The sequence below is a fragment of the Letharia lupina genome (genome assembly GCF_014066315.1).
Source record: "Letharia lupina isolate WasteWater1 chromosome Unknown contig_4, whole genome shotgun sequence".
Taxonomy (NCBI): Eukaryota; Fungi; Ascomycota; class Lecanoromycetes; order Lecanorales; family Parmeliaceae; genus Letharia; species Letharia lupina.
In genome coordinates this window covers 2486444-2503923 of record NW_023502973.1, presented here as the reverse complement: position 1 = coordinate 2503923, position 17480 = coordinate 2486444, and the positions used below count along the sequence as shown (strand labels likewise).

The 17480-nt window shown below is 49.7% G+C and overlaps 8 protein-coding genes across 8 annotated transcripts; 3 read left to right on the top strand and 5 right to left on the bottom strand.

The window, feature by feature from the left end:
- Positions 1–21: 21 nt before the first annotated feature.
- Positions 22–2319, bottom strand: HO133_008224 (uncharacterized protein; the record flags this gene model as incomplete). The annotated part of the gene is made up of 2 exons (XM_037299092.1): positions 22–1044; positions 2104–2319. The coding sequence occupies 2 exons, from the start codon at positions 2317–2319 to the stop codon at positions 22–24; spliced, it is 1239 nt and encodes a 412-aa protein (XP_037156428.1).
- A 170-nt stretch (positions 2320–2489) lies between these two features.
- On the bottom strand, positions 2490–3657 carry HO133_008223 (uncharacterized protein; the record flags this gene model as incomplete). Its single annotated transcript, XM_037299091.1, has 3 exons — positions 2490–2899; positions 3045–3416; positions 3468–3657. 3 exons carry the CDS (start codon positions 3655–3657, stop codon positions 2490–2492), a joined length of 972 nt encoding a protein of 323 aa, XP_037156427.1.
- An 851-nt stretch (positions 3658–4508) lies between these two features.
- HO133_008222 (uncharacterized protein) lies at positions 4509–5363 on the bottom strand (the record flags this gene model as incomplete). Its single annotated transcript, XM_037299090.1, has 1 exon — positions 4509–5363. The coding sequence occupies one exon, from the start codon at positions 5361–5363 to the stop codon at positions 4509–4511; it is 855 nt and encodes a 284-aa protein (XP_037156426.1).
- Positions 5364–7732: 2369 nt separating this feature from the next.
- HO133_008221 (uncharacterized protein) lies at positions 7733–9128 on the top strand (the record flags this gene model as incomplete). The annotated part of the gene is made up of 2 exons (XM_037299089.1): positions 7733–7975; positions 8034–9128. 2 exons carry the CDS (start codon positions 7733–7735, stop codon positions 9126–9128), a joined length of 1338 nt encoding a protein of 445 aa, XP_037156425.1.
- A 1120-nt stretch (positions 9129–10248) lies between these two features.
- Positions 10249–11409, top strand: HO133_008220 (uncharacterized protein; the record flags this gene model as incomplete). Its single annotated transcript, XM_037299088.1, has 1 exon — positions 10249–11409. One exon carries the CDS (start codon positions 10249–10251, stop codon positions 11407–11409), a length of 1161 nt encoding a protein of 386 aa, XP_037156424.1.
- Positions 11410–11683: 274 nt separating this feature from the next.
- On the bottom strand, positions 11684–12626 carry HO133_008219 (uncharacterized protein; the record flags this gene model as incomplete). The annotated part of the gene is made up of 3 exons (XM_037299087.1): positions 11684–11908; positions 12033–12213; positions 12409–12626. 3 exons carry the CDS (start codon positions 12624–12626, stop codon positions 11684–11686), a joined length of 624 nt encoding a protein of 207 aa, XP_037156423.1.
- A 319-nt stretch (positions 12627–12945) lies between these two features.
- Positions 12946–14011, bottom strand: HO133_008218 (uncharacterized protein; the record flags this gene model as incomplete). Its single annotated transcript, XM_037299086.1, has 3 exons — positions 12946–13562; positions 13609–13840; positions 13904–14011. 3 exons carry the CDS (start codon positions 14009–14011, stop codon positions 12946–12948), a joined length of 957 nt encoding a protein of 318 aa, XP_037156422.1.
- Positions 14012–16351: 2340 nt separating this feature from the next.
- Positions 16352–16914, top strand: HO133_008217 (uncharacterized protein; the record flags this gene model as incomplete). Its single annotated transcript, XM_037299085.1, has 2 exons — positions 16352–16596; positions 16776–16914. 2 exons carry the CDS (start codon positions 16352–16354, stop codon positions 16912–16914), a joined length of 384 nt encoding a protein of 127 aa, XP_037156421.1.
- Positions 16915–17480: the final 566 nt, after the last annotated feature.

Below are 17480 nucleotides of genomic sequence, written 5' to 3'. Positions count from 1 at the left end.
TCCTTTTAGCTGTGCTCTTAATTAATCACGAACTGATGACCTACGAAATGTAGTCCGTTCCTTGTTGGTCTTCGAAACCGTGACTTCATCTCCGACATCAATCACCTGCCCAGCTGCTGCTCCCTTTAAGAACCCATAACGCCCAAAGATCGGGCTGTACTTGTTGCCCTTATCTACCCTCCGATCTTTCATCAGCTTCTTAAGGATATTTGCTTCGCCGGTTCCAGATTTGCCTGTCGAGTAGTCGACGTTGATGCTGACGCATCTTGCACAGTTCTGTGTCAGTACGATCTCTGTGACGTTATTCTTCTCCTGTTTTTTGTTGGGGTTTATGGTAATGCTACCCCAATAGTCCTCCTCGTATGCTGCTGCGGCACCTGAAAGGACAATGTTGGGTCGGAACTTCGTGACATCCATTCGTGTACCGTCTTGTAATCGCGAATCGACATCTCGCAATGACTCTTCTGTGATGACGAGGTAGGCGGCAACATCCGCGAAGCTGATACCCTCTCCTTCCACATCCTTACTGGCTAAGAGGCTTGGTATACTCGTAGTGATGCTCGAAAGCCACGACTTGCTGGCAGCGCCGCCATCCTGAGCGGCATTGGGAGACAAATTCCCGAGCACCGGCCGTTGATTCGGCCCAAGGTATGACAGCATCACATCATAGCCAAAGCACTCTGAGAACCAAGCATTGACCCTCTCAGGCATCTTGTACCCCTTGGCAGGACTCTGGTGGAGCCGCACATCCATCTCTTCCAAGTGTGCCACCTCAGGCTCCAACTGTATCTCCAAGCTCCTTCTCGCTCTGTCTGGAGGATCGTAGGTGACTGTGAACGTCCCGTTCGAGTTGATGCTCTGGAGGAATAGTGCTAGCTCTGGGTAGTACGTGATGGTCATGTTCTCCAAGTTGCCATTGGCGTGGCTTTTAGAGCGGGGCGAGAATGTTTTGCCATCGTGAACTTTGACGAGCATAAAACGCCGGTCGTAGGGAAATCCATGTGGAGAGGCGATGGCTGTTGTGAGAGGGACGCTGCGGAGGGACTTGATAGGGTAAGTGTAGAGCTGTTGGAGGGTGCACGGTCAATCTAGCGCTACTGAGGAGAGACGGCCGGAAATGTAAGACATACCTGGGTGATTCTCATGTCTGCGTTTGCGCATAGCTTTCTGCTGTGGTTATGAAGGGAGAGTTGAGCGGCAGGAACAGAGAGGGCGGGGTCGATCGCGCTGTTTTGCCAAGTGCCAGCCAAGCTGCTAGAAGACTGCTGACATTCATTACTTATGATCATAGAAGAGCAACTTTGTGGGCTCTTAGAAACTCTACGAGTCAGCAAATAGCCCAGTCGAAGATGGAATCTAAGCCCTTGATTGTGCATACAGTGAATAATTCGAGGCCCCATAACAGCCCTGGCCAGCTTGGCTGCTGTGAGTCAAGAGACAAAGCATGAAAGGCTGGAGGCATCCCATCTCCACGAGTCGAAATAAACAAGACTCCGAAATCTAGAAGATATCATCTCAACGCTTTTTGTTCGCCAATGTTGGTGAAGAGCCCATGCCTCGATGCTTCTGCAGACCTTCCCCACAACTTTCTTGTGACCGCTCTCGAAGTAGAACTCGTAGCACTGAAAGCCTTCGCTTCTCATTTTTACCCTATGTCCTATCCCATCATCCGGCAGGGTGCATCATTCAAGGATTCGGCCCTACAGCCAAGATATTGTGCACCCCAGGCGCCAGATGACGGGATAGCCTCGTGATGGGGGGTGAATTTGTTCCTCTCTATCGCCTTCTGATTGGCACATTCCAATCACCACAGTGCGAAGACCGTCAGTCCGTCTTCTGTGGTTCTTTCGTTCTGTGCATTTCTAAAGTCTCAACAGAGTAACGAGGGTATGAACGTATTTTGTTGTGTGCCCGGGAAGAAGCTGGTCCCAAGCGAGGTGATAGCCTTATCAAGCCTTTCCTTCTCCGAGTGACAAAGAATAGCAATAGCACAACCATGACACATGGAAATAGTAATGCCCAGGGCGAAGCAGTGACGGGCGGTAAATCAAGGTCAGCTGCCAATGTAGAGATTCTTGGGGTCTTAGGCGCCAGGGGTTTGACAATGGTTTCCGGTGTGAGGGCACCGGCGTACATGGTAAAGCGGTTAAGTGATCCCCGAAAGCCTGTGTCAAGATTGTCCCAGTCCAGAGCGTTGAACCAGAGTTCTTGCCCGATCTTCGGAGAAGCGACGAGAGAAATAGACTCGTTGGTAAGCAGCTTGCCGTCAAGAAAGAGCTTGATCATGCCTGATTCTTTGCGATCAAAAATGATGGCCATCTCGTGTGGTCCGCTTTTGAGAGGTGCCAAATTGTATCAAGACGTCAGTCCCCTATTCCAGTGCGCCTCAAGTTCAAATACAAAACAGTATCCTCGACCTACCCGCCAGCAGAAACCCAGTCCATGTCATCAAATCTGTGGTACTCCTCTTTCGCCAACTCATTTCCATGCTATTGCACGTTCAGTGTAACGCCTGGAAAGGGGTCATCGTTCCTGATCCGAATGAGTATCTCTCCACCTGTCTCCATCCTGATCTTGAACAATCCACATACTCCCCCGTCAGAGAGCGATTCTCTGCCCATGTGGAACTCTGTTCGGACAGTCCAGACTCTTGTGTCCCAATCGGCAGGCACTGGCAACACAGCATAGGAGCCAGTCGTAAAGTTTCGAAAAGTAAATGCTGAGGTCTCGTCCTGCTGTAGCAAAGTCCCATTTGGCGCCCATCCATGACGGCTAAAGCCCGATGAATCGATCCATTTCGCGTCGAGATCGTCCGTTGCAATTCTGTAATCCGAGAACATCCTCTGGTCCTTTTTCTTTAAGTCTGAAATCCAGGTAATGGTGCAGTTGACGTTCTTGTCTTAAAGGAGTGGAATAATAGCCATCACTAATCAGGTTATCGAAGAGCTTCCTCAGCTTACAGAAGAGGGGGCTATCTATCACCCGCACAACGTTGGGTGTGAACAGCTTTGCAAAGTCCTATGTTGGATACCAAAGACGGGTACCATAACTTTTCTCGATGTCATGCCAGCTCTTCCCAAACGCCAGACTTTTAAGGGCCGATTCACTTTCATCTTCATATGAGAGAGGGTAGAACCATGAATGTCCGTCCAGCACAGTCAAATCAGGGTCCTTGTCCTGATACATTTCATATCCCGTCCTCGCCGATAAGTCTCCCCAGTTCTGCTTCTCCCTTACATCACCGTAACGCTGCATCCATCTTTTCAGAAACGGCGACCCGGCTTTTGACATTATCATGCTGTTAGGTATACCATCGCTTCCCTTTTGCATGGCCATTACTGTTGATCGACTGGTGGGATCGTTGATGACACCGTCGGAAGACTTCAAGGCTACCAGGTCGTTGTCCATCATAATGCCTAAGATACGTCAGTGTATGTTGCCCATAGCCCCAAGGGCTTGTAACGAACCTCCTTCCTCGTACAAGATCTTGAGTTGAACGACATCCACTTGGTGTTCCGAGCCCTCAATTCTAGCACCGTAGACTACCGTAGGCAGAGCAATCCTCCGGAGCCACACCTCTGGCATTTCCAGGACCCAATTCCGTATCTGTCCCTCCAGCTTGAGCTCCTCTGGCAGCCATACATTGACGGTTTCCATTCCAAGATTGACAATGGCAGCGCGGATAACAGCGTATTCTAGTCACGATAGCTGTCTCACATTATTGTAGACGAAATGGGCAATCTTGGGTATGTGTTTAGCTTGGGGGATGGGTTCTGCATGTTTGCCGAGAATGTGCTGGAAGTCGGGATCTAAGCATTGCGGATTGGAGTACTGGTGGTCCATTGGTGAGGAAGGCAAGTGACTCTACACGTGACCCGGCGAAAGAGGTCGAACTTCCAAGGCTTTCTGTAGAGTTAAAGATTCGACTCTTGGAAAACAGTATGAGAATTGTAGATGCTGGACGCTCTTTGAACTAAGTTTCGGAAAGGACAGTTCAAAAAGCGCTTGGTCGAAGCTGTTGGCATTCGAGATGGGGCATAGAGGCAGGATAAGTTTATTTTATTTCGAGCGCACCTACCGCCATGGCTTGAATAAGGCAAGCAATGATGAAACTTCTTTCATGATTGTTTGAGCCCGAAACATCGTCTATCGCAAGATCGCTTCAGACGAAGTACTCATACGCGGGCCGATTTTTCTCCGGTGTTACTTCCGAAGACAGATCCCGTAGGACCTGGTGCTGCATCAAGAGCTTGCTGGTGTCAGGCAAGCTGTCAGTAAAAGTGAAAGTCCGAGGCGCTGGAAAAATCAGATTTTGACAGCGTTTGGAAAATCAACCCGAAAAATCTGTTATCCATGAATAGAATCATTTGGTGCGGAGCATTGCATAACAGACGGCCTCATGGTTCACGCTGCTCTGATCGATCTTTTAGGGATACGTATCATCTCGACTGCCACTTTTTCTGGCACCAGCCTTGCCCAGTGTTTCGTGCCATTTCATAATTTCTTTTTCACATTTTCTTTCTCTGTGCTTTGACAAGGTAGCCAAGCTTGGTCAAATTAAACACTCTAGTAAAATAGTAGTCCCAGAACATTCCCGGCATCAACGTGAGGAGCAGCCAGACGCTCCATGCCTGGTGTCCTCTCCACAGTGATCGTGGAGGCTTGGAGCCCAGCGCTGCCCTTACCACACCCTCCGCATATACTGTACTTTCAGTAGCCCCCTCCTGCGAATGTTTTTGTCTTCTCTCATATTCAGTCTTGAGCGGGTGGTATAGGGAATCTTCCGGCAGCTCTCGACGAATGCTGGCAATGTTGCTTTTGACACCACCCGTCACCACCACCATCACATTGACATCGAAAGGCGCGAGCTCAACGCGGAGAGTGTCGCTGTAGGCGTGAAGAGCTGCTTTGGATGCGTTGTATGCAGAGCCGAAGACGTAGGGAATTACTGCGGCGACGCTACCAACCTGGACTATGGTGCCCTTTGCTTGGATGAGGAGAGGAGCGAAAGCCTGGCACATCCGCATCACCGAGAAAACATTGGTCTCGAACGTGGCTTGGACCTCAGAGAGATCGACGTCGAGAGCTGGAATAGTATAATTGCGTCCAGCATTATTGACCAGATAGTCCAAGGAACCATTGGTCCGTTCGGAGATATGCCGCTTGACTTCTGCAACGCTTTCGGGAGAAGTGACTTCTAACTGCAAGGCTTCGACGCCTAAAGCCTTGAGATCTGTAACTGCTTTTTCGTTGCGAGCTGTAGCAAAGACATGGAGGCCTTTGGACTGGAATTGCGTAGCCAAGGCGTAACCTATACCACCTGGGCTGCAACCCGTGATCAATACTGTCTTTCTTCCCTCCATTGTCAAGGTATACGTTTTTCCGGGCACTTCTTAAGACAGGTAGTAATAGCGGGACGGGTTTTTGCTAATTGTTACGACTAGACCAAGAGGTGATCACTAGTAGGCCGTCACTAAACAGTAACTAATACTAGTTGTAGGCTTGAAAGCGTATGACCGCTTTTCTACACATCTACTGCCCAAGTGGTGAAGGAAAAGAAGACGCCGCGCCCCCGCGGACAAGAGTGGAGACTGATACCCTAAAAGACGGGAATTTACTGCACGGGAATTGCACCCTCGCCAGAAGTGGGACGGTAATCCCAAAAGAAGTCAGCTTCCGAGTCTGACAACAAATGCTGGATTAACGGCACCCAGCTTACTACTTACTACGGACACGACCGTCAATTTGGTATACTCACATCTCCCCGAAGAGGTCAGAGGTATTTAATTCGTAACGGGTTCGATTCCTATTGGCGCTGGTACAATGGTAATGCGGTGTTGCTTATTTTCTCAATGTATGGGAAAGCGGTCGTACGCTTTCAAGCCTACGACTAGTAAAAGTTACATTGGTACAGAGGTCTGCACCGAAAGTCCTGCACATGCGCTAGTGCAGCCCTAACCCTACTTTCGGAAAGCGGCCCTGTAGAGGGGAAGCCTAGAAATATCTTCTCACAGCGCATGGATGGGACTTTAGGTACTTCTTTTGGCTTGATAGGGGCATTAAGCCCCGAAACCTGGCTAGGGCTAGGTGCGATTCCGAAGAACTCCAGACGCATTAGGTGGGGCGTTATCCGAAGTCTGAGCGCAAGAGTCTTGGCGGGTGCAGGACTTTCGGTGCAGACCTCTGTAGTCATAACGATTAATCGTATCTACTCGTTTCCACCCCCCATTTGCACGTTACCCCCATTTGCACGCTCTTAAAACCGATAAATCCGACGCAACACCAAAATGCCTACCTTTCATCAAATTTATATAACAAACTAGCACAATAATGATGGTCTTTAATTTCTATCTAGGCTTAAGATCGGAGAACCTAAATCACCGTTTTTTGGGCCTTATCGGCCTACCATATCTTGAAAAAACCGTTACTACCTCCTCTTCTACTACCTTCTTACCTCTTCCACCTCTTCCGCCTCTTCCACCTCTTTTACCTCTTCCACCGCTTCTACCTCTTCCACCTTTTCCACCTTACTGCGGTAAAGCCTCTGATGAAGCCTCCGATGAAGCCGGTAGAGCCCGCCACTGTGGCGGAGTAGCTCCTCATCTATCTCGCTGTTATTGCTGTGGTGGAGCGAGATTTAGTGGTATTAGTGGGCCTGGTATAGGAGGTGTAGTAGCCTTTTTCTTGATAGGACTTCTACCTCTCTTCGTGTCTTCAAAAATAGCTGGTCCGAGGTGACACCTACTATGTTAGGCCTATAGATGGCGACTATGGTACCGTAGCATTGGCTATCATGATAGACTATGGTGATAGGCCATTTGAATGAGTAGTAGTGGTAGCCATGGTAGTGGTAGCTATCTATGTCGGATTTATCGGATTTAAGAGCGTGCAAATGGGGGTAACGTGCAAATGGGGGTGGAAACGAGTACCCCCATTCGCGCCATACCCCCATTCGCGCCATCTTAAATCCGACAATTCCGACGCAACACCAAAATGCCTACCTTTCACCAAATTTGTATGGCAAACTAGCACAATAATATTGATCTGTCATTGCTATCAAGGCTTCTATATCGGAGAGCCTAAATCACCGTTTTTTGGGCCTTATCGGCCTACCATGTCTTGAAAAAACCGGCACTACCTCTTCTTGTACTACCTCTTCTTCTTCTACCTCTTCTTTTCTACTATTTTCTTACCTCTTTTATCTCTTCTATCTCGCTATTGTTACTGTAATAGAGCGAGGTTCAATAGTAGTAGTAGGCCTAATGTAAGAGATATAGTAGTCTTTTTCTTAATTGGGCTTAAGTAGGCCACATTTGAGTCTAGGGTAGGGATACCTACTATGCTAGGCCTACAGACGGCGACTATGGTACCGTAGTATTGGCCATTATGGTAGACTGTGGTAGTAGGCTATTTGAATGAGTGGTAGTGGTAGCTATGGTAGTGCTAGCTATCTATGTCGGATTTGTCGGATTTAAGATGGCGCAAATGGGGGTATGGCGCGAATGGGGGTAGATACGATTAGCAAAACCCGTCCCGCTTCTCCCAATTCTCCACTCAAGAATCAGGATATTGAAGCTGCCACATAAAATCTCCTTTCCACGCTGAGTTCTCGTTTCCTTCCCACAATGGAGTGCAAAAGTCTCTTGAGTGCTGAGCCCATTCAATCCTACGGAGGATCCAGACACGAGTTCGAGCTTCAAGGTGGACGGCAGCGTCCCTGCTCAACGTCGACATGGCCACCAGTACCACCGTGATGGAAATGGCAACTCTACCCTCTTCCAAAGACCAACCAATTTCCTTGCAAACGCCAATGTGGGGAAATTCGGAACTCCCTGGGCCCATTGCTAGCCATGTCGTGGAGACTAAGCAGAGATGGAACAGCCCACGGATCAATACATACCGTCTGGCTGCCATCTTTTTCGCATTCCTCAATTTTGGAATGAATGATGGCTCGTACGGTGCATTGGTACCATATGTAGGCAATCACATAAGCAGCGAGTCTTACAGGAAATGCTGAATACTGATTCTTCAAGATCGAAGCAGACTACGGCCTATCCTACACTGTCACCTCCCTCGTCTTCCTCTCTCCCTTTGCCGGCTACACCTTCGCTGCCCTCTTCAGCGATCGTCTGCATCGCCTCGGTGGCCGGCGTGGGATTACAGTTCTCGCGCCTTCATGCAAAGTCATCGCTTACATCGTCATTGCTACGCACCCTCCATATCCTGCCGTGGTGACTATCCTTGCTCTTGCGGGGGTCGGCAACGGACTTCTCGACGCAGCATGGAATGCTTGGATTGGCACATTGGACCATACGAACCAGCTTCTGGGATTGTTGCATGGCTGCTATGGGCTTGGAGCGACGATCAGTCCCTTGATAGCTACCACTATGGTCACGAAGGGGCACCTAGGCTGGTGGACATTCGAGTACATTATGATTGGTGTTGTGACCCTGGAGATATGTGGAGGCACTTGGGCATTCTGGAAAGAGACGGGTGCGAAATACCGTGATGACAACAGTAGCGCCGACAGCGATGAAAAGGGCAAGACAAGTCTGGCCTTGAAACAGAAGGTCACTTGGATTTGTGCGGTATTCTTGCTTGCGTATGCGGGGACGGAGGTTTCTTTAGGTGGATGGATCGTCACCTTCATGATACGTGTCCGCCACGGTCAACCCTTCGCTTCTGGTATGACAGCCACGGGCTTCTGGCTCGGTATCACCATTGGACGAGTGACTCTCGGGTTCATCACTCCCAAGATTGGCGAAAGACTTGCTGTTGCCCTCTACATTATTTGCTCTCTTGGGCTTGAGCTACTGTTTTGGCTCGTGCCTCAATTCATTGTCTCTGCCGTTGCCATTTCTCTCGTGGGCTTTTTCATAGGTCCTTTATTCCCATCTGCTGTCATCATGGCGACGAAGCTCCTGCCACAAGAACTTCACGTGGCTGCTATAGGGTTTGCTGCTGCTGTAGGCGGAGGAGGGGCCGCTGTCCTCCCCTTTGCTGTTGGAGCAATAGCAAATGCCAGAGGCGTGCAGACTCTACAGCCTATTATTCTGGCATTACTGGCTGTACTGTTGGGTATCTGGCTGTTGCTGCCACGGATTCCCAAACATCTCCACGAAAGCTGAAATCCAGATTTCTTTTGGATATAGGCCAGCTGGGTTACAGCGCGATGTAGATAGAAAAGACCATAAAGTATGTAGATACAATTTAAGGGTGACTGTCATCCGATACTCCACAACGATCTCACGAGGAGGCTTGAATACCCTATAAACTTTAGCATCTCCACGACATCAATGTGATAGTCCAAATTTCTTGGGGCATAATACCCTAAGTCCTACCTAACTCGATAGGCCCACGCCGAATAAAGAAGACCTGGCCGCTTGATGCGGCAGATCCTTCCCGCCTCTTTTCGCACTCCTTCCCTTTCCACTCCTTCCTTGTTCCCAGTAAAAGCATCCTTTCCTTTGATCGTAAGGACTGCCACTTGTCTTTCTTTCACATACAGTATTTAAAGATCTCATTTGATACCTTCTATTCCAATGTCTTGTGAGAGTGTGCCCCACCAAGGCGGAGAGAAAGGGATTGAGCGGTGTGACACTCCCAGATCACCTGCTAACGTTAGAGCCTCCAATAGCGTCTCAATGTGCGGTACCGAATGCAGTATAAAGTATTGATTGAATAACCTTTACCAATACTACTCCAATGGTTTTGAGAGGCCTGAAATGCCCCATGTGTTTGAAGTACTCACGGAGCATGCCTCACACTCCATATCCCATTCCTGCCACTAAAACAACCACCTTTCCAAGCTTCTTCGCTGGGCTCTTCCAACTTTGCTAGATTCTTTGAAGGTTGTGAAGATATGTTTTCCAGTCTGTCTCTGTGCGTTTTGCCATGCATACTGCCATTGTTTGATCAAGCACGAGTTCCCCATATTGTTAATGGATTTCTATCTTCCGACTTACTGGTTGGCTTGTAGGTCCTAGGAAAGGCTTCTGATACGATCCTGTAATGGATGTCTTATTCATGCAGTAACCCATACTTGCTAGGAAATTTCACAGTGAAGACATAAACGTTTAGGCGGATTGGACCCGTGCTGGAGCTGACAGTACGGTCATTGCTCGGCACTGCATGGTCATTGTTCGGCGCTGCACACTTCGATCCTACACACTTTCAACTATCAGAAACATTTCCGACTTATGATGATCAGTCCTTGTCTTGCTGCAGATGGAAAAAGCCACACATGCGATGGAGATGAGCTTAGACATATTACCCAATGCGGACGACAATCGAGCTAGAGACCTGGAAGTCATACACCTCAACAGGATGAGCTCAAATATATCATCCAGTGCAGACCAGAACAAGGCTCGCGGTGTGCAGCAAACGCCTCGAGATGCCCTTAACAATAAAATAGATGAGCTGGAGCAAAGGCTAGCTGCCCTGACCGCCGACATTTCTCCTTCAAGGTCATCCAATGCCAGCTTCAGAACCGCACAAGAGCAGACGTCACCCACACCACTCTCTCAAAACGCTCTGGGAAAGCGTAAGGAACAGGACTCGCCGAAGAGGCCAAATCCAGTCTCGTTTCCACCTCGGAGCAGTAGACGTCAGAGTTACACCAACACACAAGCGTCTTCCCGCCCTACAACATCGCATCGAGCCTCTACCAGACCATCCACCAGACGCAATTCCACAGCGCCGACTTCGCAGGTCCCTTCAGCCTCTTCGTCCAGACGCGAAGGTCGAGCGCCGACAACGACTCGTCCGTCGGCCTCTTCTTCCAGGCGCTCTTCGTTCAGGGTCAATCAGCCAGCTAGCACTCAGACTAGTCGACCTGCTCGACTTAATCCAAGGAACAACACTACTTGGCCTCCTCCTACAGTCCTTCGTGACGGGAAACAGGCTCTCCAGTCCCTCCGAGCATTCTCAGACCTCCGCGATGACGTTTACTCTGCCATGCAAGCCGAAGAGCGTCTGAAATCAAGCAGCCTACCTACCCTTCCGCGCCCTACAACAGCAGACACAACGGCCGCCTCATCGGTCTCGGCAGCAAATGATGTGGGCACGGGAAGCTCGCAGGACCGTCACGAATACTCAAATCACGTCCCAGCCGCCAACATCGACTGGACTTCAGCATCCACCCGCCGCCGCGAGTACGAGAAGATCGACCAAGCACGCAGCGGCTTGCGCGGCTTCATACGACGCGTCACCCCGCGTATCTTGCGGCGGAAGACTGGTCGAGTCGGCTTTCATGATGATGGCAAAGGTAGCGATGCGGGGACGGTGAGGCGGTTCAGGATGGATGTGGCGGATGGGGATAGTGCTGTTGACGAAAGTGCCAAGAGCCACTGGTGGAAGTTCGGCAAGAAGAAGGCGAAAGGGAAGGGCACGTCGTCCACAGAGCTATGAATGGCGTCGAGCGTATAGGATACTGCCGAGGGGCCAAAGGGGCGTTGATTCGGCGCGCGTACGAGGGTAGAAGAGGTCTCAGGAAGGTCAATCGGAGTTGTATAGTCACGGTACCCGAGAAGAAGCCACAGATCTACTCTTGATGCTTCACGTAGTTCAATGCTTCAGCATCCAGTGTGTAACTATTTCACATCGAGCCATAGCCAAGTAATCACATCCAGCAGCACATCCCCCTCCCTCCCTCCCTCCCTCCCTCCCTCCCCCCAGCACACATCTAAAACACCAGCGCGGCCCCCTTCGTCTTCTTGTCCCCCCCCAGCTCAAAGTGCTTGCACCGCTTCAACGACAGCTGCGCCTTGGTCTTACAGTTCGTGCACTCGAGCCTCAGCACGACCTTCTTCGTCGTCTTCGCCTTCTTGTGGAACACGGGCTTCGTCTGGCCCCCGTAGCCGGACTGTTTGCGGTCGTAGCGGCGCTTGCCCTGGGCGACCGAGGATGCCTGCACGGAACGCACGGGGGGGCGTCAGTCGGGCGGGGTGTACCGGTATGGCGGAGATGGGGGTCTGGGGGAGTGGGGGAGTGGTGGTGGAAGAGGGGAAAAGGGGGGGGAAATTGTGACGTACCTTTCCGGCTTTGTATTGGGTGACTTTGTGCTGGGTGTGCTTTCGACACTCTTTGCCCTTGCAGTAGGTGCGGCGGGTTTTGGGAACCTGGGGTGCGAAGGTTTCGGCGTCAGTATTGCCCGTTTGGGGGGGGGAACTGTAGCGCAGAGGCTTGAAGGATGATTCGAGGGCGAGAACAACTCTCAATGGTGACGATAGGGCGGAATAGAGGGGGTATGGGTTCCGAAGATACGTACGTTGACCTAAAGGGTAGATACGTTAGCAATGGTACGGCTGCAAAAAAAATCATGGCTCCCGGTTCGCAGTGCAGGTGGAGAGGGTGCCTTGGTGCTGATGTTCCTCCTCTTCAAAGCTGCTTTGGCGGAGGATATCGAACCCGACGGAGCTCCCGTTCTTGCCTTTGGCATTTTTTTCTTTCTTCGGGTCTTGCTCTTGAAGCCATCCCTCCTCTAGCTCGATTCCAATGTAGCCTCCTCTCCCACCGCCCCTCGCCCTTCGAGCTCGCATTCCACCTGTTCCCATTTCCCGCAGAGCCAGCAGGCTCTTCTCTTGGAGCGATTGGCGGGAATGTAGAGAGAGTGGAGAGCTTACCATCTTGACTGTATTCAGGTGGTTTGGTTTCGTACGATAGAGCGGTTAATGTTGGTGTGGTCGCGGACGCCGATGAGGTTCGGATTTCAACTTCTGGGGTGCGGCTCGCTTGGAAATGTGTGCCAAGGCACTAGTTTTCGGTGGCAAATATCTCCGATCCTCCAGTGGGCTCATAATGATCTGGTCGACCTGATACGGAGAAGAAGTTCTGAGATTTTTGGTCCAAGTCTTTCTACAGTGTGCTTCCACGTCGGGTTTAGAGTGCGGTAATTGCCTGATACATTGCGTAAAGGAAGTCCAAGGGAGTGCAATGTCCAAGACCTCAATCTTGGTCAAAGTTGAAACCTTTGCCCTCATGATGACTATGCCCACCGCCATACCACAAAGTCCCCTTCCGATAATCCAGTCCTTTCTCTTCGCCCACAGTCCAGCTCCCTTCGCTGGTCAAGCTGTCTTCAGACCAGTACTTAGCCCGTAGCTCTCCATTGATCTCTTCCAGCGTTCTCACAAGCCCTTCGATCTTCCCACGATCAACGGCGTTGCCGTCTTTGCTCGAGATATCCTTCTGAGTGACGAAGCGTGCGATTGTAAGATGAGAAGATGGGACAACGTAACGAGAAGCCACTTCGACGCCCGCAGATCTGCAAAGACCGTACATGTCTCTGCGTAGATGGTGATAGGTGTAAGCATCAGCGTTGGCGGCTTTCTCTGCAGGTAAACCTTCCCCAGCGGCCGGTAGAAAGCTCAAGGCAATGGCTGCAGCGTCGTAGCTTAGCATTGGCTTAACCAGTCGGGCTCGATGATCGTATGTAAAGTCTGTAAGCTCCGGCACTTTGCTCTCCATAGTATTCACGAGATGCTCGATCTCCGCCTCTGTTTTGGAATGCGTGATTTCGAGAACGGTCATGTGAAGACATCCGACAGGCATGAGCCAGAGACCTGCAGCAATGAGCATGTAATAAACAGGCAGCGTTCAATTGCTGACTAGGTGCATATCCAAGTAGCCGCTTCTGTAAAGTTTCCACGAGCTGCCGGATACGTTTTGGTGGTCTTGCCCAAAAGACCAGGCAATTTCTCGGATCGACGTATCCTGGATTTATCTCTGGGTTGACGAGCTTGTGCAGCACTTCGTCTATGATGAACCCTGAGAAATCTGGAGAGGTCAACTTGCTTTTTTGTTGGTCATTCCGAGTCTCGCGGTGCGTCTGATAGCGAAGCTGGATTTGTTTCTCGGACAATCAGCTCTCCAGCCACACATACGCTTGATTTTTGTGGTGTACCGGTTCTTGTTTGCATGCTTCGAGCAATGCATCGTATGGATTTTCAGTCGTGGAATTTGAGGTACCGGAGAGGTCTGCGAAGACATTGCCATCGGCTATGCGAGACATTATTTCAACGGATATCTGATAGCAAACTTCCTCGGTCTACCTTGCTCCGGCTGCCCTCCGTAAGGACTAGCTCTCTGAGTAGATTGACATTGCTCCGATGATGATGGCTTAGTGAGAGTGATAGTGAGGCGTCCAGTGCACAAATCAAAGATAGAGCTCAATAGAAGTGACAATGGGTTGCCGTTGGTTTGAGACGCTGTAGATTCCAGTACGACGATTGTATTCTAGAGCACGAATTGGGAAATCCTGGCCCTACCAGCTCTTGTACGGCGGACGACGGCTGACACTACGACAAAACCAAAACCAATCTTTTTCTTTCAATTTTTTTTATCTTCCCGCGACTTTGAAAAAATATTTGAAGAGATTTTCTAAAGAAATATTTTAGAGAAATACTTTAGGGGATTCTTTATAGGGTACTCGAGGAAGATTTAAGAGATTATTCGAGGGTATACTTTCGGAGGTACTCGAGGAGGGTATTTTAGAGAGTACTTAATTAGAGGATTACTCGAGGGGTTTCTTAAAGATTTACTCGAGAAATCACTCGGAAAAAAAAAAAAACTTCGCGGGAAGTTCCGCGGAAAGTCCCGTAAATTTTTTTCTTTTTGCGAAGAACTTCATAAAACGTAAGTACCCGGAAGAGTACCCGGAAGAGTACCCCGGAGAGTACCCCGGAGAGTACCCCGGAGAGTACCCCGGAGAGTATCCCGGAGAGTACCCGGAGAGTACCCCGGAGAGTACCCCGGAGAGTACCCGGAGAGTACCCGGAGAGTACCCCGAAGAGTATCCCGGAGAGTACCCCGGAGAGTAGCCCCTAAAGAGTGCCTCAAAAAGTACCTCTCGAAGAGTTGAGAATATTCTAAAAAGAATATTTTGAAGAGAGTTACTAGAAATCGCGAAGAAAAAAACGAAAAGAGATTTTTTTTTTGGTTTTGTCGTAGTGTCAGCCGTCGTCCGCCGTATCTTGGCTTCTCCGCTGCATCCTTTTCCATGCTCTGATGAGCATTGCCAACCGCTCCTTCACGCACAGCTCCCATGAGATCATTGCAGCTCGTTGATACCGTGAGGACAATTCCGGTCTTTATGCCGCTGCTACTCACCGCTCTAGAATAGAGCAGGTTCTAAGGAAGCAAGTCCGGCGTTTGCATGAGCCTGCTCCCCTTGACAGAAAAGCTTTTTGCATGGCCAGGGCCAGGTAGGAATTTCATCGGAGTGCTCGCAGCCGTGCTCATAGCCATGGCTTCCTTGCTCTTGGATACAGCGTATTCCAGGCCCTCGCTGCCTCTTTTGCAGAGGAGCTCCTCCAGCTGTCTCCTCCAATTCGATAGGGAAAGACCACAGTCGGTCATTCAAGACGGGTGACGTGGAGGTCCATGCTCCCCTGGACGATCACTGATGACCAGACACATTCTCGCGGCTCTCTCTAGAGAGTCCTGAGGCCATCCTTGTATTCGTGATTGCTGGTCTGTGCGCCCGGAGTATTGTATAGGTTTTTCCTCAGACCGAGCCTAACACTTATAAGTCACATCCCGCTTTTGGTTGTTAAGGTAGGTACATGAAACCACTTCAGTTTCTGCCTTCACATTTTCCGTGAACACTCATCTTCCCTGGTCCGAGCTGTCTTTGTGCTGTCCTCGATCCTTAACCTAACGTAATACAGATGCTGACCAATTTGGCGCGCTTAATTTGACTCACTTTGCTGTCTGGCATATAGGCAGACAAGCTCATACGCAGCAATGGAAAGACCAATTCGTTCGTCAGGTGGGCCTCATGATCTGTCAGAAGTCACCCTAGATACTGACTTTTGTAGAACAATGTGGGGATTGGTGAATCAAATGCAGTCCCTAATTTAACGCGTTTTTCCTCGGATCGATGCAGGAAGCGGTAAATATGGGTTCCAGCAGCTACTTTGGTCTATGGATATGAGGCTTATCCGCGGAAGTCTCAACAAGAACGACTATCAACGATAGAGACGCATCAAGGTCAACATGAGAAGCAGCAAATCAGTTGAAGAGTGCCTTTCAAAACTTGCGCTTATGTCTACACGAAGAACGTACGACCTACAATTACCGCCGCCAATCAGACAAGCAATTCCATTGCTAGCAACAATCTCCAAGCCATCAACGACATGTTGGACAACGACCTGGAAATGACTGATTAAGTGATAGACCAAAATCTGTAGCCCGCTCGTGATGCGATTAGATGGGGATCTCCAAGATACTAACAGCATTTCCGACGACAATACGAACGATCTATACAACTCAGTGATCAACACATGCCAAGCCAGTGCACGCTACACAGGCGCAAGAAAGCTTCTGGAGCAGGCAGCCCAAGACACCAGACATGGTAGCAAATATCATCGATCTCATTCGTTCAATGCCGGAGGAGGAACAAGTTCTCATGTTCGTCCAATTCGACAATCTAATGCACAACATCGTCTCTGCTGTAAACGCTGAGGGTATCCCAAACTACGGTTTTACGGCAAGTTCTGGTCGCGCGGTAAGAAACATGGTAGATGACTTCCAGAATAGGGGCCCAACTAAGAAGATCCTTGTCTTGAACTGGGCGAACTCGTTAGCTGCTGGAGTGTAAGTCATGCCCTACACTCTTAGCTACTCCAAACTTTCCACTTGCTGACATGGTTTGATATAATTCTTACCAATGCCAACCATGTGATCTTTGTTTCTCCCCTCCTATCTGAGACTCAACATGGCTACGCCGCCTCATGAAATCAGTACATCGGGCCTGCCAAGCGATACCGGCATAGGACGACGGTCCACATTTACGACTTCCTCGCGTTGCAGGTTACCGATGTTGACCTCTATCAAGCGCAGGATAGAAAAACCTTCGTGAGGCAGTCTGTCAACGGGGACAGCCAATGGGAGATGGTAGATCCACGAGCGTGACCGAGGCGATGGATAAGGATTGGGGCTGCGAATACTGGAAATCTCACGGAGCGGACCACAAGTTGTAGAGTGATGACGAGAAGCGATGGTTTCCGAATCTGGTGGACAGAATGATACGTTCCTTCTTCCTCTTACGTGATGCTTCCCAGTATTATGTCAATCCGAGACCAGCATCTTCTAGACAGACTTACAAAACAGATTTACTCTTCATGATCGATGGACTCTGTCCCTCGCTTGATCAGTTTCCTTTAGATAAAGTAGGTAAGCATCAAAAAAGATCAGTATCTTTAGATAAAGTAAGCATCAAAAATCTCCAGCTTGATCTTTAACTCGTTCACATCTAAGCTATGAAGAAAAGGAAAGGGCACAACGCCCTGTTCTGGAGCACCATGTATACAGAATGATGTACACATTAAGGCAATGAACAGCCACGGCAACAAGTACCAAGAATTCCAAGAAAACCCGAAGGTGCAGGAATGCACTGCACATGACCGACCCCTGAGTATGCATTGCCTACCTTCTTCATCCACGCCTAAATTTCTTCCCTGCCTCATACACGCAGTGGT